The sequence below is a fragment of the Chelonia mydas genome, chromosome 1 (genome assembly GCF_015237465.2).
Source record: "Chelonia mydas isolate rCheMyd1 chromosome 1, rCheMyd1.pri.v2, whole genome shotgun sequence".
In the NCBI taxonomy this organism is placed as follows: domain Eukaryota; kingdom Metazoa; phylum Chordata; order Testudines; family Cheloniidae; genus Chelonia; species Chelonia mydas.
In genome coordinates this window covers 298,445,873-298,468,125 of record NC_057849.1, presented here as the reverse complement: position 1 = coordinate 298,468,125, position 22,253 = coordinate 298,445,873, and the positions used below count along the sequence as shown (strand labels likewise).

General features: G+C 42.4%; 1 protein-coding gene across 2 annotated transcripts in view; it reads right to left on the bottom strand.

Annotated features, from left to right (window-relative positions):
* LOC114022058 overlaps positions 1-22,253 on the bottom strand; it is a 78,343-nt gene that overhangs the window by 9,667 nt on the left and 46,423 nt on the right. The window contains exons 7-10 of one of the 2 annotated variants that reach the window (XM_037888703.2): positions 19,345-19,427; positions 11,138-11,226; positions 8,708-8,860; positions 5,333-5,465 (exon numbers count right to left, since the gene is read on the bottom strand). In XM_037888703.2, coding sequence (XP_037744631.1) covers positions 5,333-5,465; positions 8,708-8,860; positions 11,138-11,226; positions 19,345-19,427 — 458 coding nt within the window. Of the gene's footprint in view, positions 1-5,332; positions 5,466-8,707; positions 8,861-8,895; positions 10,061-11,137; positions 11,227-19,344; positions 19,428-22,253 lie in introns of those variants that run through there. The other variant, XM_043549618.1, reaches the window with a different exon arrangement.

Genomic DNA, 22,253 nt, shown 5'->3' with positions numbered 1-22,253 from the left:
AAGGCTAATGTGTGGGAATTTCCCCCCACATCCTCTTCAGTTAAGACTGTGACAAGAATTCATTTGACATCTCTGCAACGGCCCTATCTTCTTTCAGTATTCTTTTAGCACCTTGTTAGCTTTTGTCTTTTGCTAGTTGCTCTTCAATTCTTTTTTTGCCGCCTAATTATACTTTTACACTTGACTTGCCAGAGTTTATGCTCCTTTCTATTTTCCTCAGTAGGATTTGACTTCTGATTTCTAAAGGATCTCTTTTTGTCTCTAACTTCTGCTTTTACGCTGTTGTTTAGCCATGGTGGCATTTTTCTGGCCCTCTTACTGTTTTTTTAATTATTATTTCTGGTGTACATTTAGTACTATTATGGTGTTTTTAAAAAGTTTCCATGCAGCTTGCAAGCATTTAACTTTTGTGACTGTTCCTTTTAATTTCCATTTAACTAGCTTTCTCATTTTTGTACAGTTCCCCTTTTTGAAGTTAAAAAGATACTGTGGTGGGTTTCTTTGGTATTTTCTCCCCTATAAGAAAGTTAAATTTAATTACATTATGGTTGCTATTACTGAGTGGTTCAGCAAAATTCACCTCTTGGACCAGATCCTGTGCACCACTTAGAACTAAATCAAGAATTGCCTCTCCCCTTGTGGGCTTTAGGACTAGCTGCACCAAGAAGCAGCCATTGATGGTGTCTAAAAATTTTACCTCTGTATTCCATCCTAGGGTGATACATACCCAGTCAACATGGGGCTAGTTGAAATCCCTCATTATTATTGATTTTTTTTATTTTTATAGCCTCTCTGATCTCTCTGAGCATTTCACCATCACCATCACCACCCTGGTCAGGGTTTCAGTAGTATACTCTTATTATTCAAGCATGGAATTTCTGTTCATAGAGATTCTATAGTAGTTTGATTAATTTAAGACTTATCCTATATTTGACTATATGCTTTCTTTCACATATAGTGCCACTCCCCCACCAGCACGATCTTCTCTGTCATTCCTATATATTTTGTACCCAGGTATTACCAAGTCCTGTTATCATTGTTCCACCAAGTTTCTGTGATATGTATTATATCAATATCCTCATTTAATATTGGGCATTCAAATTCACCCACATTAGAATTTAGACTTCTTGCATTTGTATACAAGCACTTGTAAAATCTGTCAATATTTAGTTGTGGGCCTTTATTTGATGTAATTGAAATAGGACTCTTTTTCATGTTACTTTCTGTTCAGTTCCTGCATGTACTTTATCAACTTCTATACTCTTCTCTTTACTAAAATATAGAGAATCCCCTTTAATAAATCTTCCCCTAAGGGATGTCTCGGTCCAAACCATGTGCTCCTCCGCACCTGTTGTTTTTTCCCCAGACCTTAGTTTAAAAACTCCTCTACAACCTTTTTAATTTTACATGCACTCTGGTTCCCTTTTGGTTTAGGTGGAGCTCATCCTTCCTGTATAGGCGCCTCCTTTTCGAAAAGGTTCCCCAGTTCCTAATAAATCTAAATCCCTCCTCCAAACATCAATGTTTCACCCATGCATTGAGACCTTGCAGTTCTGCCTGTCTAACTGGCCCTGCATGTGGAACTGTAAGCATTTCAGAGAATGCTACCGTGGAGTTCCTGGACTTTAATCTCTTACCTAGCAGTCCGAATTTGGCCTCCAGGACCTCTGTCCTACCTATCCCTATGTTATTGATACCTACATGTGCCACGAACACTGGCTCCTCCCCAGCACTGCACAAAAGTCTATCTACATGTCTCATGAGGCCCGCAACCTTCGCACCCAGCAGGCAATTCACTAGGCAGTTCTCCTGGTCACTATAAATCCAACTTTCTAGTAATCAAATCCCCCATTACTATTATCTGTCTCCATAGGCGCCGACTTCCCCTCTGCCCAATGGGTGCTCGACCCCCTCATACCCTGGCCCTGCTCCTGCCCCACCATTGCCCTCCCCAATTCCACCCCCTTCCCCCAAGTCCCCGCCCCTGCCCCGCCTCTTTACCGCCTCCTCTTCTGAGCACACTGCGTCCCCACTCCTCCCCCTCCCTCCCAGAAAGTCCTAAGCGCCGCCAACAGCTGTTAGGCGGCGGGTGGGAAGCGCTGGGAGGGGGAGAAGTGGGGACGTGGCACGCTTGGGGAAGAAGGTGAGGTGGGGGCAGAGGGAGCTTGGCTGCCAGTGGGTGTGGAGCATCCGCTAATTTTTCCCTGTGGGTGCAGCAGCCCTGCAGCACCCACGGAGTTGATGCCTATGTCTGTCTCTTCCTAATAACTGGGGTACACTCCCCCAGAGGGGTATCCTCAGTGTGAGAGGATATCATGACACCATCATCGGGAAGGTTAGTCCCAACTATGGGATCATTTCCCTCTGCTGCAACTTGATGTTCTCCTTCCCCAAGACTTTCATCCTCCTCCACAGCACAGAGGTTATCAGGCTAGGAGTGGGACTGCTCTATTGTGTCCTGAAAAGTCTTATCTATGTACCTCTTTGTCTCCCTTAGCTGATCCAGTTCAGCCACTCTGATCTCAAGATCCCGAACTCAGACCAGGGCAACACTACAGACCTCTATCGGTATAACTTTGTTGCTCATGGCTGTGAAAAATCCATACCCCTGAGCAACATAGTTATACTGACCTAACCCCCTGTGTAAACAGCGATTTGTTGATGGGAGAGTTTATCCCACTGACATAGCTACCGTCTCTTGGGAAGGTGGATTAACTATGACAACAGGAGAAGCTCTCCTGTCACCATAATAGCATCTTCACTAAAGCGCTACAGTGGCACAGCTCTGGCTCAGCTGCACTGCTGTAGTGCTGTACATGTAGACAAGCCCACAGTCCCTGAGATCTCTGAGTTGCTTGCAGCAAATGCACACATACACCACCTGCTCACAAGGCAGGTAATTTTACATGCTGCATTCCGTGCAATAAATTGGACAGCCTTCACTCTGCTGCTGGACTTCTACCAGCACTATTTTTACTCCGGCATTTTTTTGTTTGTTCTTTGGGCTTTTTGTTTGTTTTTTCTAGGGGGAGGGCTTTATTTTCCTGTGTTTAGAGAATTTTTGTTAGGTGTATCTGGCTTTAAACTCCCTCACAAAACTCCCCTGTTTGCTATCTCCTCGCTTTGTTAAGGAGCTGGCTTTTTAAACCCCTGTTCTCCCTGAATTAGCCCCGCCCCCTTATCTAAGAATCCCAAAGGGATTAGGGATCAAAGGATACTAGACCCTCATTAGGAAGGTCTGCTAGGCTCTGCACAGAGCCCTCCAAACAGACTACACTATAAACTTCAATCAAGCAGTCCCATGGCAAGCAAGCAAGCACACAACAAACAATGGAGTACGTCTTAAAAATGGAGAATGTCTTTCAATGGAGTATGTCTTAAAAATCCAAATGTACTTTCTAGCCTTTACTTAAAATTTGAATTTAAACCCAATCTTCTCTCCCCGTATCATATATTTAGCTAACTGGATATTTTTAGTATTCACATTCCTTGTTTATCAATTAGTTTATAAATAGTCTTGCAATTAGACTGGGTCAAAACTCAGCTTACATTTTTTTTGTGAAAGGGGCTGGTGGTGTCTGTTCAGTCCCTAGTGGTCAGGTGTCCAGTAAGGCAATGGGATGGCCATTCATTAATTTTGGCCCATCCATGATGTTTCCAGGCTCCCGCATAGCATGGCAGCCTGTCTTCCATGCTGCCACTGGCTACGCACCCAGCAGCCATGCACTCCTACCCAGCCCTTCTGTAGTATAATAAAGTTACAGAAATACACTGTATTGTAGTTTATGCTGCCTTAAGAGGAATATGACACTCCTCTCCAACTTCATTCTCGTTCAGCTGGTCATTCTTCTCTTGATCTGCAGCTTACTACTTCTGAGGCCTGTAGCTTGCATCAGCTTGCAGACAGCCTCTGAGTCTAAAATATTTAAACAGCAGGAAAGAATATTGCTACTCTTCCCCTTAAGGCAACCTTTCCTTACCAAATTTTGGTGGTTTTTCTGGAAATTCGCTCCCTCCTGCACCAGGGAGCAGAAGGGAGAACATTGTCCTCTATCGCTTCTTATGCAATGCCAATAAAATGGGCCCAGTCTCCCCTTCAACCACATATTCAACTCAATGGGAGTTCTGTCCATATACCAAAGGGGAGAATTTGTTTCAACAGCCAGCTTGGTCTAGCAACTAGGCCAATGAGCTGAAGCAAGAGATCTGAATTCTATTTTTTCTCTCCAGTGCTTGGCAGGTTGGTTCTTGCTCACATGCTCAGGGTCTAACTGATTACCATATGTGGGATTGGGAAGGAATTTTCCTCCAGGTCAGTTTGGCAGTCACCTTGGGGATTTTTTGCCTTCCTCTGCAGCATGGGCGGCCGGGCTATCCCTCGCCCCCTCCCCTTGTGCCCGAGGCCCCTCCCCTCCCTTCTACTTCTCCCTCCCCTGCAGGAGCCCAAAGCACCCCCACTGCGGCCCTAGCGCCGGACAGCTGGGGGCGATAGGGGAGGCGAGGTCCCAGCCCCACTGCACCGCAGTCTCAGTGCCCACAGCCCTTGGGCAGTGCAGTCGCCACGTCCCCAGCCCTGGTGCTCAGGCGGCCAGGTAGTGCAGTCGCTGTGCCCCCAGTCCCGGTGCTTGGGTAGCCAGCCCCAGAGTGCCGGGCAGGCAGCGCCAGATGCCCTGGCGGCCCTGAGTCCCTGCAGGAGGCATGCTGGCCTGGAGGCGGGGCCATGGTAGGCTATTTGGGGAGGCACAGCCTCCCCATGCTTACGATACCCACTGCCCGTGCTCTGCAGCATGTCGAGGCAGGGTCACTTACTAAGATTATCTGGGTATTTCTTACTTAATCATTTCCCTGCCATTGTGGGGGCCACAAGCACTGGTGCACCTCAGTTCTTCCTATTCTCTGCCTGTGGCACACAATAGTCTAGTCTCCTGTGGGCTATAATACTTTGGTCTCATTTTGGTTGATGAGTTTAGTGTGAGGGTGCTGGGTGGTGGTGGCCTGTAATGTACAGGAGGTCAGATTAGATGATCTGGTGTGATCCCTTCTGGCTTTAAACCCTATGAATCTATTCCAGGCTCTGTCATGTGACCATGGGCAAGTCATTTTCCCCTCTAGGAACTGAAAATAATGACATTAACCTTTCTTCATAAAGCACTTAAGATCTTCGTATGAAACGCTCTACATGTATAAGCCAACCCCCTCTGCCCAAGTCTTGCGCACATACACATGCACACACACACGCACACAAAACAGAAGTAACTATTTAATCAAATTGCACTTGCCCACAGAGGTATTTAACCATACTTCACATTCACAGACAAGGGATTATTTTTACCATGCAAGGGCGCCAGATGTTGATGCTTCTGTTGTCTGTGAATCTTCCTTCACAGATTTACAGGATGTCCTCTTTTCTGACCATTCTGAAGCTGCCCGTGTAATTCTTAGAATCCTCTCTGAAATCTCGCTGCCTAAGGAACATATAACCATGTGCAGGATTCAGCTCATTTTCGTACTTCAACATTGGTTTCACATTTGTGATATGCTAGTTGCAGTGTTTTCTGAATTTTCTCATATAATTCTGTATGTGTTCCACTGTTAAGATAAACTGTAACCTTTCTCTGATTACTTTCACAGAACATAATAGTTAAAGCTCCAATTGTATTTATATGAATATGTTTTCTAATCTAATCTAAATGTAAACCCAGTGACACCTATTGGCGATGATAGCACTGTTACAGCAATAGCTATGAAGGCAACTTTGCTTCCCACTCTATCGGCAAGGTCCTTCACATTTGCTTCAGAGATGAAATTATAATCTAAATAAATTGGCATGTTGATTCTCAATCTAATTCTTACATGCAGCTTGGGCTCCTGTTCAAAATCTCCTTGTGCAGCATTTTAGTCTAGATGTAATCTGTGGGTAAAATGGGGCCAGATCAAAAGTTTAGGATCTGCCTGCAGAAAGGACCATCTGCACATGGATCTCTCCCTCTCTGTGCAGAAAAGCGTCAGCTGCTGCCATAGCAGTATTTGTCCCCTTCTCTTGGACTCAACATCTGTACTGTTTCAGGAATCCATGAGGGCAGGGCTGGGAAGTGAGCAGGAGGAGTGGGACTAGGGTGTTGGATGCACATAAACACACACACCACACAGCTCAAGCCCAAACATCCATACCACATTTAAACAGGCCCTTAGCCCAAGCCTCACGAGCCTGAGTCATCTGACATGGGTCAGCCTCAGGTGTTTAATTGTAGTGTAGACATACCCCTAAAGGGTGGGGAGCGAGGGGCCAACTAGGGAGTCCCTTGCAGTGCAGCTCCACTAAGGCTGGGACAGAGATACAGGAACCCAGAGTTGATTCAGAGGCCCAGAGTTCCTCAAAGATGCCCCTGTGACCTGGAGGACCAGCACTGATCTTGGAGGTTCATGGTATTTGTGTTTGTCTCACACTGGGGCAAACCCTATCTCTCAATGGAAGAATTCAGGAAAACTCTGGAAGGCAAAGTTCATGGAGTTTCCTGGACCTACATGGGCATTTCCTTGTAAGCAATGGTGGATTAACACATGGGACAATTTGGGGGCCCTAGGAGCACTGGAACCTGTGTAGAAAGGGGAGTGCCACCAGCACCGAAACTGTGGCCCAGCCCCTGATCCTCCTCTTCTCCCTGAGGCCCCGCCGTCTGGCCAGGATGGAAGCTGGAGCCTGGCCAAGGAAAGAGCTGCCCTGGGAGCCCAAGCCACTGTGCAGAGTCCTGGACCCTCCACCTGCCCTGGGAGGGGGCCCTGATAGCAGCCTTCATCCCCTGTCTCTGCCCCCTGGCGTGTGCCACCCATGGCAGGTGGAAGGTCTGGGGCTCCCCACAGTGGCCCAGGCACTCTGGGTGGCTCTTAGGGGTCTTGGGGGGAAGAGGAGGAGCAGGGCCCACCTCAGACACCGCCCTGCACTGGGAAGAGGCTGGTGTTTCGTGGTGGGGGAGCTGATCACCCCAGCATGCAGGGTCACGTGCCCCCCCCCATATTTCTCAAGATGCCCAGCAACGAGGAGGCAGTGCTCCCCCTGGCAGCAGCATTTTCCCTGTGTCCCTGCAGCCTGGAGAGGGAAGAAGCAGCAGGGCAGCTGGCTGAGCTCTTCCCCTGTCAATGGGATTGGTTCACCTTCCCTGATGCTCCATCCCCTGACTCACCTCAGTGGACGGCCTGCAAAGGAGGCAGCAGCAGGAGGGTGGGCATGGCATGGTTCTGGTGCCCCTGGGCCCCTGTGGTGTGGAGGGCCCAAAAGTTCTTTGTGCCCAGGGCCCCAGTAAACCTTAATCCACCTCTGCTTGTAAGGGCTCAGTCCAAGCCTTTCCTGGTCATCATCAGTTCATCAGTATTCTCAGTTTCCACATGGTTTGAAGCACTAATATGGTGCAAAGATTTTCTGCTGCTGCTCTCACAGTTTTGCACTGATTAGTGGTAAATAGTTTTTTCTCTTAATAGAATTATACATTTTTTAAATCTCCTAAAAGAGTGTTCATGTGTTTTTTAATCATAGAAACAAACTTCTCTAATTCCTTACATTTTGCTAACTATTAAAAATAAAATACTAATATGATACGAATAAAAAGTTTTATGGAGGAACTCCATAGTTAAGAATTAACTTAGATTTTCACTTCAGGTAGGACTTAACGAAATTCCTTCTTCTATTTCACACTTCAACAACTGAACTTAGGCTTTGTCTACATTAGCACTTTTGTCTGTAAAACTTTTTTCGGTCAAAGGTGTGAAAAAAACACATCCCTGACTGACAAAAGTTTCACTGACAAAAGCACCGGTGTGGACAGCGCTGTCGGCAGGAGATGCTCTCCTGCGGATATAACTACCACTGCTCATTAGGGGTGGTTTAATTATGCCTGCGGGAGAGCTCTCTCCCACTGGCATAGAGCGGCCACACAGGAGACCATATAGCGGCACAGCTGCAGTGGTACAGTTGTGCCACTGTAAGGTCCATAGTGTAGACATAGCCGAGTTAAATCTATCATGGGTCATTCAAATTTTCTAGTGTTTTTCATCAAAAGAAACATTTACTAACGAGCCTTTTTTAAAATTTCCCCTGAAAAAACATCATTTGTCCTTGGGCTCTTAGAGCAAAAAAAATCATGATCATTCTTTAAGCACAAAAAGAGTTATACCTCTAATTTAGTATAACCAATTTGACGTTTGCAAGGAAATACTGGACCTTCTCACCAGTTCTGCTTAGTACACAGAGCCTCTGCCCTTTCCTGCCAGCACCCCAACTCACTCACAAAGGATTGTGAGGGTTAGGTGGGTTCCAGCAAGAAACAGACTATGGTCATGGGTGAAAAAAAGCTGAGAATCACTTTTTGTCCCACACTTCCAGCTATGATATCTGCAAAGTATTGCAGCTGTCACCCTTTAAGCTGATCACTCCTAAATCTACCTTTCTCCCCCTGAACTCCACCCATTGTAATTTTCTCCTCTCTCACCTTCCCATTCCATCCTCTCCAATCTCCAGTCTATTAAAAAGTTCTTTGGGACAGGGACCAAGAGTTATTCTCGTTTATATTCCATAAAGCACCATGTACATCTGCAATACTATATAAATGATTCATAAAAAATAAGAACAGAGAGTGTTATAATGAAAGAAGAACTGGGCTGGGGGAGGGGGTAGCGGTTATTTTTAGCCAGTAACAATCTGTATAATCATTACCGTTCAATTTTAAACCAGAATCCTTCAATGCCTTTCCATATGATGCCCTCTTTGCAAAGGCAGTGTTGTCAAGATAACTGGTTGAAGTGCTACAGACAAACGACCCCACTCTCTGCCCGGGAAGTAAGTCCATTCTCTTCTCTCTGTGAAATGCTGATTTGGGAAGAAGAGACTTTTTAAGAAACATGAAGTTCTGTATTCCAACTGGTTTTAGAAGAAAGGTTTTGGGAACTGTTTCTTGAAAAAGTGCATAAGCTGCATTATAAAATCAGTAGTGAATTCAGAACAAACATCTGAATTTAAGTAAACTTAAATGTCCAGTATATTGAAAAATATAACTTACTCTCTATCTTACTTTAAAGTGGTTTCATAATGGTGCTGATATTCAGACCAGGGTCTAAAATTATGTTGCACAAAATACTCAGAGTGGAAATAATGATAACTAGTTTACACAGTAGCAGAGTCAGCATTTAAAATAGTAAGGGGGAGTCCTCTGGAGAAAGAGAGGGAGTTTCATCTTCAGAAGGAGTAGGTTATTCTTTGGAAAATTCTCAGGATTGTGAGGCCTCAAAGATTTTCATTATGACACAGTGTGCAGAGACCTTTATCTTTTATTGCTGGAACATAGTTTCCACTGCCTAAAGTGTGGTCCTGTTCCATTGTGGGGGAAACTGACTTAGAAAGGACTGCCCAACTTGCCTTTAACCCAGAATTTGGTAATATCAGTTGCAGGATTTGTAAGGTGGACATATCAAATTCTAGCTACTGACCCTTCACCCTTCTCCATTCCCGCACATCAACATGCCCCCTGTGCTGGGGACTGCAAGAGAGAGAGGCATAGATGACGACTCTACAAGTTCTATGCCCACTGGGGAGTAATGGGAGTAACCAGCTGGGTGACACAAAGGGAACTGGAGAACCTAGCCCAGTATCTTTGAATCAAAAAATGTTTGATGGTTGATTAGTTTAAACTTGATTTTAACTTGGAAGACATATTTCATTGTAATTAGTCACTGTATTGAAGGAATCAGTAGATAAGTAAAAACTTTACGCTGAAGTCCACATAGGTATCTATAACTATTTGTAAATACTCTGTGGTGAAGTCAGGGCTTAGTGGTATATTACATTGTCAGGCAATAGACCACGGTGCAATGCCAGGTCTCTCACTGTCTAGCAGGTAGAGACTGAGAGCTCTGCAGTGGTAATCTGCTGAGTCCTGGGTAAGAAATGCTTCATGTTTCTCTACAGAGAACTGTTTGCTTAAAGGAGATCTGAAAGGGGCTTCCTCCAGTCCTCCTCAGCTGGAATAAAAGTGGCAGCAATAAAGATCCTTAGCAGTGATGAGGTAGAGACCTTTGAGGAGAAAATTACAATTTCATTGAATAATTAGCAATAAGTAAATATAATGTTACATTACAAAGAAATATTGTCCATTAAAAATAGTGATTCCTGTTGTAGGGCTTGTGTATACAGAAAAGTTGTACCACTTTAACTATACCGGTACAGTTAAAGTGGTACAACCCTCTAGTTGGACGCAGTTATACAAATACAAATGTGCTTATACCAGTATACAGCTTATTCAGATACAAGAAGGGAAATAAGCTACTGCAGTATAAGGCACCCTTATAACAGTATAACTGCATCCACACTAGGGAACTGCACCACTATAACTATACAGGTATTGGCAAAAACCCCACATCCCTTACTAACACAGTTTTACTGGTACAAAATCTGTGTGTAGACAAGGCCAACAAAAATGGTCCATTTCTAACATGACTGATGGCACCATAAATATTTTTTTAAATCTTGTACTATAGGAGGCAAATAAATATTACTTTTCCATCAGCAGCAGCAGCATATTAGTCTGGAGCAGTGGCCAGCCTAGTTAAACTGAGCTATCAACACTTGATGGCAGATACAAGTTCCTCCCATTGTGAGGAAATTTCATGTTACATTGCAGATCAAATAAAAAGGATTTGGACCATCTGCTTTGAGTGGATGCCAGGCCATATCTGGAGGGAATGTTTTAATTTGAGGGGTTTTGAGGCAAGGGGATGCTGCTGGCTTTATCTTTTATGACACTGTGCTTTTAATAATGTCAAAGGGCCCCTACAACTAGAGCTGGATGACATTTTTCAAATAGTTTATTTGCTGACAAATATAGTTTCGAGTCACCTGAAACCATTCATGAATTCATATTGAATTCACTGAATAGTTCTGACCAAACAAAAAAAAATTGAAATGTTTTGTTAATGTCAAAATGAAATGTTTAGTTTCGACCGGAAAAATTTGTATCAACTTTCAGTCATTTTGATTAAAAAAAAGGAAACTAACAACATGGCTGAAGGAGGAGAAGTAATATTAAACACAGAAGGCGCAACAGACAGGTCATTGCACCAAAGTAGTTAAAAACACTTCCAATGCTCTTACAATCAGATGGTAACTGTGTAGTGAATGAACTTCCAGCCAACAAGTTGACTTGCATTATTGTGTGGGGAACATTGAGGGACCATAGGAATCTGTAAGACATCAGAAAAGAAAAAAAGCCACTTAATATTTTTCTTAGGAGTTACTGTCATTATGTGGGTTCAATTCCTTCCCGTTCTCCCCACAAGTTGTCCCCAAACCAGACAAATTATGTTATTAATTTTACACAAAGAAGTGCCAACTCAGATATATGGAGTCTCATTCAAAAAAGAATTAAGTGCTACTAAAAGCTGGATTAATATTTACTTTGATTTTGTATTAATTTATAAATGAATATTATTTTATTATATTCTCTTTTCAGGTTTTAGCATGTTGTAAGCTATTACACAAGTATTCTACATATTTGGCATTCTTTATCATGTTTTATTTAGCGTGTGTGTGTGCATGGCTCTTAAAGTACAGCTCTAAAACATACATTTTTAGAATAAACTTACATGTGCAATATCAGACTAACTCTCCTGGAGGTAGTCATCTTTAGGTTTTAAGTGTCATGCACATCAATGTTCTAACATTACAGTGAAACAAAGATTGCAATTAAATAAATTGTCACCTATCAGAACTTAGAAAGAGAAAAGACCTATTAGTCAACAAGTCTCTTTCCACGCTATAGCAGAACTTTCTCTACAATTCATTCAATAGATTCACGGTTCAGACAGAAAACAAGATCAAACTACAATATGTGTACCATACCTAGTTACAAACATTTTTTATGCTTTACTACAGTGGTTTGCAGCCTTTTTTCATCCCTACAAATTTTGAATGGAGGTGCAAACCCATTTGGAAATCTTAAACTTAGTCTGTGGACCCCCAGTGGTCTGAGGACCTTAGCTTGAAAACCACTTTTCTATGGTAACAACATCATTTTGTGGGCCCCTTACATAGTCTGCGGACCCCGCAGGGGTCTGTGGACCACAGGTTGAAAACCACTGCTTTACTACATCAAGCAATTCTTCCTGCTTATATCAAATGTTGCACTTTCTGTCCTGACTATTCACTTTCATTAATCTCACTGTTTAATTATGGAGTCCCTGGAATGAAGATGTTAATATATGCTCTTTGGTGTGGTCATTTAACTTAACTTTCGTATTAAACTAGATAGAAGATAATATAAATCATGCTTATTTTTATTTCCCAGATGAAAAACTTGGCTAAATTGGAGTTAAGGTTGACAGACATATCAATAACATGAGGGTTAAAAAAAATTAAGAATTTTGTAGTAACAAAAAAAAAGGAGAAAATCAGGAAATTCAGAGTTAAAAGTTAAAAGAAATACAACCATCTGAAAGTATGGTCATGCACATTTGAGGTAACCCAAACAATTTTAACTGCCTTCTTTGCAGTGCTGGCCTTCCATCTTGTAGTCTTCATGGCACAAACATGTACAAAGTGTAAACCGATGCAATGTCATCTTCTCGAGTTTGCGGACAGGATGAAAAATAGTGCTGAATGGTGTGAACTACATCATTATATTATTTTTTTATATTTTATTTAATAAAAACCTCCATTTTAATTTTTTTTTCTGAAGATACCACAGAAATTTCTGCCAGAGCACTGCCACATCCAGTGACTTTGCACAGAACATAGGTCCTGCTTGCCAGAGAGTACTTGGGCCTTGCACTAGACTCTTAATGAAGATGCTATTTGTTTAATTAGGAATTATACATTTTTGTTTGACTGCACATAGCACAACTGCTTTAGACAATAAGGCATTCTAATTTTTGAGGTTACTGATTAAAGTGACATCCTTTTTATGGTGGTAGCCGTGTTAGTCTGTATTAGCAAAGTACAAGTACTCCTCATCCTTTTTATGGGTAAGATTGTCACAGATGGTATGTCTATACGCCAATGTAAGCCCAGCGTTTGAACTCAGGCTCAAGCTTAGCCCTCTGCTTCCTTCCCCCGTCTACAAATAAATTGCACTAACTCAGGGCTGGGATTCAGAGTCCCAGGACCCCAAAGGGGTGGAAGGTCCAAGCCTGAGTCAAGCTGGGACTAGCAACTAGCCCCCAGCCATGCCCCTTCCACCCAAAGCCCCCCCTTCTGTCCCCCCCCCGAACCCCCTACCGTGGCTGCCAGCTCCTACTCCAGGCGTGCCAGGACGACCAGGAGGGCGGGTGGTGGGCCACAGCCTCTGAAGCACTGGGAGGGAGGGCAGGGCAGTGTTGAGTAAAGAGTACCCTCTGGATTCCCCAGCTGTGCAGGTTTAGCGGACTATGTCCCAGCCACCTACATACCCCTTCATGAGGAAGAGTGAACATAAAACTTCAGTGAGTTTTCTGGATCCTTTGTTCCCCATCTCTGGGATGTCACCAAGGAAAGGTACATTATTTATTAATTATATTATTATTATTATTTATATGGCCCAATGGCCCCAGTCAATGATCAGGGTCACATTTTGTTAGGTACTATACAAAGTAGTAAAAACCCAGTTCCTGCCCCAAAAAGCTCTGGTCCAGAGTTCTTATTTTCTAGCCTCAGTTCCAGTGGAGTGTATTTTCTTCCATAACTGCAGAAAGGGCCACATGACCCTTCAACACTGAAATATTTAGTAAGATTTAATGCTTCTAAATTCACGGAGAGGCTATTGGGAAATAGCTTTAAAGAACCTGGCCATTGAGCCATTAGATCAAATCTGAAGTAATGAAGGAATGAATCATATTCCAATATAATGAATTATGTTGAAAAAGAGGAATGTTTCAGCTCTTTGATACTTCTATTATTAGTTTGATATAAGTATGAGCTCTCCTTTTATAATAGCTTGGTTCACCAAAAAACAAATGACCCTCATGTCAGTGTATCATCTCAGGAGCCCTATTACTGTGGAATCAGTACTCGTAAGCCCTGCTTAAATACAGAGACAGAAATAAATGTTGTTTTTTAGACCAATTTAAATTTGCAGATTATTCATTCCCTTATTTAGCTTTATTGTAACTGTTCACAAAATTACTGGTTTCTAGATAGAGCAGTAACCATAGCAACCAGACATCATAAATTATATAGCAATCAGAAGCAGGACTATCAGCCATAAGCAACAATTTCAGGCTGGCAATGTGGAAAAAACAATGGTTATGAAGTATTTGTGCCTCAGCCTTGTCATATTCAGAAGCTGAATTCGCATATGTTGAATTTGCAGTCTGTACATACAAAGAATTGTTGCATATGTTACTGCAATGATCCGACCTGCAAACAACTGCTAGCAGTAATAAGCAAGAACAACTGAGATCCAGAGCTTTCCTTGGAGATTAAACATTGACTGGGAGGAGTTTCTGATCTCTGGCCAAAGTATTTCTGACCCTGTTGCTGGTTAACAGTCATCTTGCTTAAAAAAAAAAAAAGTGCTAGGATACTCCAGGGTGCAAGCCACACAAGAGAGCGGCTGTGTCACTCTTGCTTTGCTGCTGTCGTTCCCAACCTGGGCCCCTCAGAAACAGCAAAACAGCATGCAGGTCACACCCTGAGTATCTGTGTATAGCTGCAGCCTGCAATCCAGTTACACTTTGATTTTCACCAACCTAGGTTGCCATTTGCAGGGTGACCCCAACATGCTCTCAGTCCCAAATCCTACCACCCCCCCCCTCCAAAAGTGTGTTCTGCACTGTCCAGCCCTCTCCTGGACAGTTCAGATATTTTGGGTCTTTTGCCCCTGTAAGGGGATCAATATACAATAGTTTGCTACTTTACATAGAGTTACCCAATTCACAACATTGGATTAGTTTTGATCTAAGAATAAAACAAATTTAACTAGAAAAAGAGATTTTAAGGGAGTACAATTAAAAGGCATTAAAGTCAGAAACGGTTACAAGAGAAATAAAGATAAAGCACTTTCTACTGCTAAAACTTAAACTACACTTGGTTCAAGGTGATATCCCTTATCATATGTTCCCATTAACATTGCTAGCCAAATGTTCAGGCCAGGACCTGCTTGCAACTGAACATTAAAGATTTCTTCTGATTAGTAAATCTGTTACTTTGTAGCGCCAGTTTAGTGGCAGTCAGGGCCATTCTGTGATCAAAGGTTTGCAACATTTCTCCACTGCTTGTCTCTCCAGCATCCAGTTCCCCCAGTTTGCATCAGATAGAACAGCTGTAGCTTCTCACCCTGCCAGCTAGCCTGACTCAAAACCAGGGCTCATCTTCCCTGCACCTCTCCAACATGATCTGGCAGCACCTCTCTTTTCTCCTCCCTCATCTCCCCACATGTGGCACTTATGTTCCATCAACCTCTGCCCCAGGGATCTTTGCTTCCTCTTCAACTCTGCTCCTCTTTTCCTCAAGCCCTACATCATCTTTATTCCTAGCTCTCAAATTATCCTCTGCTGAAATCTCCCCTCTGCCCACCTCCTAGTTTGTGCTGTTTCTAATCCATTAAAATAACTTTTTAAAAAAAGATCAGAAATGGAAGGGCTAAGCTGTGGAAACATTACATAGTTGGTTAAAACTTTCAAAAGTGCATAAAGTATAAGTCCTATTCTCTTAAGTGATTTAGGCCGTTGACTCACTGACTTTTAATAAGATTTAGGCTCTTAAGAGTCTAAGTCACTTTTGAAAATTTTATCCAGTATCTCATACTTTCTCCCATACTGCCTGTCACATTTTTAGCAAAAGAGATCAGAAAAAGATTCCTGCCAGCTCCATTTTACAGTTTATTCAGATGGTCAGATGTATTTTTATCTGGAACTTTCAGATTGCTGGACTGAGGAAAGTGGTGGGAGTTTTCCCTTAAATAATATCCGTTTTGTCTTGAAGCATAAAATGAATAGTCCGTTTTTAAAAACAGTCTCTGACATAAACAAGAAGAAAATAACAATTAAATGAATCTTTATCAAATATGCTGTTGCCACTTCAAGATTTAAACAGAAAGACTTCCCACTTTTTGAATCCTTGCAAGTGTAACAGCCTTGCTGCTTATCTTGGTAACAGTCCTGCTCCCCCACTAGGTGCACTATTCATTGCTCCATTCTGGAACCTGTTTGTTGCCTTGTAGTGTAATGCACAGCTACCTTCAGCATTAACTATAGAACCATTCCATTTATATAATTCACTGACCTTTCACTTTATAGGGCTTGGTTTCAAGTCACTAGTCAAACAGCTTTTAGCTGAAGCATTTGCTTGGACTGCAGCATATGAACTCTTTTACAAGCCATCTGCACCAGACAACTAGACACACAACAGCCTTTCCTGGAACAGTACTCCACGCTTGAATGGCTGGAAGTGATCAGGTCTGACCTGTGAGCACTGCAGAACTGAAGAGGATTACAGCCTTTTTTCACCACCCACTAGATTTGTATGTCCCTGTATGGTGCCCTTTCTAGAATTACTTAGACTCAGGGAGCAGTGACCTTGAAAAAGAAGGTTTCAGAGTGGCAGCCGTGTTAGTCTGTATCCGCAAAGAGAAAAGGAGTATTTGTGGCACCTTAGAGACTTGAAAAAGAAGCAGACTATTGACAAAGTCATAACTTACATAGAGAGGTTTCTGTCTCCTGTTTTATTTGTGTGTGTGAATTTGCAGTCATGTTGCACGTATGTAATGGGGCATGCTGTTTAAGAAACAAAGTTTTCAAAAACAGCATGTTGCTCTTCATCTCAGTCTTAGCAGACAACTACTTATAAAGCTCATCAAACCAAATGACAGGTGATATTTTAGGCTCAAAATAAAAACCTCTAGAACTAAGCAACAATAATTCTCCTTGAAGGTGGTCTATTCAGGTTTAAGGAGAGTTTTAAATTTGGTTCCAGTTTGTGGCTTTTATTTCCACATCCCTAGAAGCAAAAAGGATGATTTGAGAATGTAATATTCCCTTTCAAAAAGCTTTGAAAAGAAAACAGATTGATAGACAGCTAAAAGCAGCTTCAGAGCTGAAATGAATCTTTTTTGGAGGGAGGGTAGATTTTGAGGGGGTTACTGTATATCAGGTGAGTAACAATTAACAGATTCCACTCCCACCCCAACTTGGCGGTATAACAGCAGAGATCTGTGTTTCTGTCTCTAGAAACGAGAACTTCTATTTAAATTTCCCACTGCCAAACACACACGAGCTCAACTTTTAAAACATCACATTTTACCAACATTTAAGTAAGCTGTCATTTTTTCCCTGCCCAGCATTACTGCCCATAAAAGGGAGAGCCATGATACATCACTTCAAATTGAAGACATCACCTGGCTCACCCTGCCTAATTTCTTACAGGAGAAATATCAAAAAAAAAAAATGCCCTAGAGCGAGCTTATTCTGTTTCAGAGGTGGAGTTTGCCCCCTGGCAGAATGAGCTGGGGTTTTCGCCACCAGAATCTTCAGATTCTTTGGGATTGAACAGAGGTCTGTTATATTAATTTAGAAGGATTAAAGGGCTCAAAGGTGTTAATGTAACCCAGTCACTGTACAACATTAAACAGTTTTAAACAAAGTTCATAGTTCGGTATACAAAGACCTCAGCCTACTTTTACTAGAGCAACACACTAAAATTCACACCAAAGGTTAGAAATTTATTGAAACATACAAAAAGAAAAGAATCAAAACAAGGCAAAGAGCACTGAAACTGATTATGCAAAATAGATGTACTCAAAACCTGTCAAAGTCTCTATTTTGAGACACTGAATATTGGCTAAAGTCTCTTATTCAATTAAACAGTCCTTCATAGCAGGGAAGAAAGGGGTTAGTTCTGTTGCTCAGTTCTAAATTGGAAATGTTAGTCACTTTGTTGCTTTAGGCAAAACAGATAGACACAGAAGGGAGATAAGATCATAAAGATGGGGGAAATATGGCTTTTGTTGATGTTCTCAGAATACAGGGCAGCTGGTCAGTCACGGACAGATGCTTTGGGCTGACAAATCAGCCACAACAACTGTTGCTCCATATCTCAGCTCACCTCCCCACTCAGGTAAATCATCTGATTGTTCTGGTCAGATCCCCATCCTTCACTGGTCCTTCTCAGGCTCAGCAGAGCTGGATGGGCTGTCTCATCCCATTGTGCTGGTGTCATGCAGTACAGCTGATTTCAGGATCAGATGAAAAGCCGAGAGAGAGAATGAGAGAAAGAGGGACAGGAGGAAGATGGGGGTAGGGGGCAGGACAGAAAGAAGCATACAAGGAAGGGGAAGACAAAGCAGAATCTCACATATATCAGGTTGGGATCCTCATTCATGTAATGATGATGGTCAAATATCCCCACTGGAGTACCAAAGTCTGATGTCACGGCAACAATCCCAACACAGCTGTGGTGATGGTAAAAATTTCCCCATTTTTCCTCCAAAGTCTGTTTATAAAGGACCAAGAAAGGCAGTGGGTGGAATAATCCAGCCTCTCATTATTTTGTCCACCAATTAGGCCTAATTTCCGACACACCAATTTTGGTTCTTTGATTTCCAACTCTCAACTCCTCTTGTTTATCAGTTACAATCTTTCAGTGGTATTAGTAGACCCTTTCTGTTTAAAGAAATTCTGTCTGTCTCCTTCTCACATCTTTTCTTAACCAGTTTCATACAACAGATCATTGTGACAAGTCATGAAATTTTACCCACTTTTCACCAAGTAGGCTAACAATTAAAGTAGGCCTGATAGACCACAATTATTACAACAGGTCCTGTGGGTCTGCTCCATCTACAGGACTTCTTGCCCCTCTTTCAAAAACTGGCAGCATTTCCCCTTTCTGGCAGCTGCCCTTAGAACTCCACTCCAAGAGGAGGAACCAATATGAAGGGGGCTCCATGCAAATACAGGCTGAATGCACTTTTTAATACATTTATCATTAGTTATCAGGGAACACTTATGTCACCCAAACCTCACTTTTGCGATCTCCCCACAGATGAACCCTGATCTATGGAGTGTCTGCTGCAGGACCTGTAGTGGGGAAATATGGTGCCACAAAGGTCAATACAGGAAGAAGGATATCCACATGTTGATCCTGGGGGAAAAGTTCCCCCAAAGAGATGCCATTAAGTCTTCTTATTGGCTGGGGCTTCTGATGACACAGCTACTAGGAAAGAAATTAGGACCAAGTGCAAAGAAAAAGGCAACTCATAATGGAATGATGGTTAGGGTCTCTTCTTAGTAAGAGTAAAGCAACAATAAGAAAATTAGCTTATCCTCACTTCAGCCATAACAAAAATAAGTCATTTACTTCTCCTTGCAGTAGCCATGTGCACTAGTACTTACCTATCATAGAAATCATCCATTTTAGGACTATGGAAATCTCCTACATCAAAGAAATTTTTACTAGTTTTGTCCAGTTTATAAGCCTATTGAGAAGAAAAAAAATGTAACTGTTGATAGATCATCAATAAATAAAAGTCTAATACAACCATCAGTGACATTTTGGGAGACATGAGCAAGTTTGTAAGGGCTGAGAAGCTAAGGGAATTCGGATTTCAAAAGTCATCATTGGTTTGGATGTATTTGTCTGGGGGAGTAGATGGCTTGAGGAATCAGTCACAGGAAATTGGGCCAGTCTAGGTTGCCAGTCAGGGCTGTCCTTAGGCATAGCGGCTGTGTAGGGCACCTGAACATTTGGGGCACCACTGGGTCTTAGTGTCCACTGTCCCGGTTCTTCCTATCCCTGTTCTGACCCTTCCTGCAGGTTCCCACAGACAGCTGCAGCAGCCTGGTGACTCTTATTCTGGAGGGGATCTAGTAACTTAAAAGTGAAAAAGCCTTCCTGCCTTCCAGACCTATTAGCACAACACTGAAATTGTTAAAGAGCCATTCAAGTGGTAATGAAGCCATTTAACAGGCATTTGCCAACCTCCAGGTATATAATGTCAGTTTCTGAATTTACTGACAAAAAACAGTAATATTTACTCAGAACATGTCTACAGGACCTTAGTTTAAAATTTGCTTTAAAAATATTTCATTAGTGAGTTGGTGAAGATTATAAAATCACATCTCTAAAAAATCCTTGCATAGCTTTTCAGATGCACAATCATCTTTAGCCTTAAATGCTTGGATCTTCAGACCTATATTTTTTTAAATAAATCCTTCAAAAGACCACCCTTATCTAAAATACTATAATTTTAATTACTATAGGAAAAAAACTTGCTTCCAAATACTTCCTGTCCTTTCTGTCCATCCCTTTCTCCCTTCAACCTTTCCCCCCACACTCAGTTGAAGAGATCCCTTAAAGGGATAACACCCCTTTCCTTCAGATAGCTGGACAAAGAGTTTCACTTTCTTTACTTCTGACTATCTGATGAACTAGTTTTAAGAGAACCCTCCAGCAAAATCAATACCTAGTAAGATATAAAATCCTTTGTTATGCCTAAAATCTTTGGAAAATATTTTTTAAAGTTGGTGAAATTTCATAAACATGTCTATTGTTATGGAGATCACACAAAGTAAATTAGTGATCCCTTTTTCTAAAAGCAATGAACATTGTTATGAACACACTAAACCTCTGTGACTGATTAATTTAAAATAATGTCTTTGTTTCAGTGAGTTAAATATGTAGTAATCTGGAATGATTACTTTATGAAGGTTTAAGAGAACATTTAAAATATAAAATCAGCTTAGAAATACTGATTAAGAAAATGTAAAACAGAGAAGAGCTACATCATGTATTCTATAATATCTAAGGTTGTATTCAGCAAGACAGCTGACTCGTTCTTACTACAAAGTTTTTGCAAATAAATCTCTGACAAACTTCAGGGCATACCAAAAAACCTGTGACTAACATTTTTTATTCCCAAGTTTAGTGCTTTTAATTAGGTACCTTCTGCATGTCCATTCTTCACCATCTGGCATGCAGTGGAAAACATGCTCCATTTTCTTTAGAAAGAAATTGCAGAAGTGTTTTTTTCAAATGCCATTTGCCTCATTTGGGTTCAGGGATTTAACTGGAAGGGGGTGAGTAGGGTGAGGGAGGGAAGAGAGGAGGGAGACAGTGGGGGGAGGGCAGGGACTGGATGGAGTGGGGTGGAGCAGGAGTGGAGTATGGGTGGTGCCACAGGCAGAAGAGGTGGGCTGCGGAGCTAGCCTCCCCAAGCGGCAGCTTCACCCACTGCCCATGACATCAGGTAAGAGAGGGTCAGCTCCCACACACCCAGCGTGCACTGCAGTCTCCTTAGGCAGGGGCCGCATTCACAGAGCTGAATGTGCCGGCGCCGCACATTCTGTGTGATGGAGAAGGTACAGGGGTCTCTGCAGGGAACTGTGACTCTCTTCCACCAGGAGGCTGGCCGGGTGACTCGGTATCCTTTGCTGACTCTCCCTCCCGCCACTGGGCTGCGAGCACGGGCTGCCATCGGGGATAGGGCCCCATAAATCCTAAGGACAGCCCTGTTGCCAGTTATGATGCAGCCCATGTCAGTAGTGATCAAAAGTTGTTACCACGTAAAGGCTGTTTGGTGGCCTGTGGAGATCAAGTGTTGGCCTCTATCCAGTTCCCAGTGGAGCCACACGTCACACAAATCACCACTATAACTGGCACTTTTGGGCAGCCTCCGCAGAGGCGCCAAGGATTGGAAAACATGGAGACTGAACTATCCTTTCTTTCCCGGATGTGGCCCCTGTGGGGCAGGATTGAAACACATTGACATGGCAGTTTCAGGAAACTTGCACTACTGTGGCCTATGTTGCAGCTGTTCTGTGGAATAATGGGGGACTGCATTCCCTAGGGCTGATAATCCCTAGGGCTCTATACTCATACAAAACATTTAAAATAAAGTGTTCGTTTACTGTTACTAATTGTACACTAATTACTACAGTATTTAGTGTTATGTTGGATCATATTAAAGAAGTTCTGTGTTAAAATCACAAATGAGTTTGACTCCCCATAGTTTAAATTCCAAGGTATTACTAACGAAGAGGTCTCTTGGTTTTTGGTCTCTTGTTTTTACTGTTTCTCTCCCTCTCTGTGTGAAACTTGCAAGCTGCTAATTGTGTTAGTACATCCTAAGACAGAGTCTGTTCTCAAAGCAATACTTTGTAACAACTACTCACACACAGAGAGAGAGAGAGACTCAAAGAGATACTTTGTAACAACAGAAACAGCACACAGAGACTCCCCGCCCTTTTTTTTGTATTTATCTCGCTTTGTTAACAATTGTGATTAAAATAGAGAAAGAGAATGT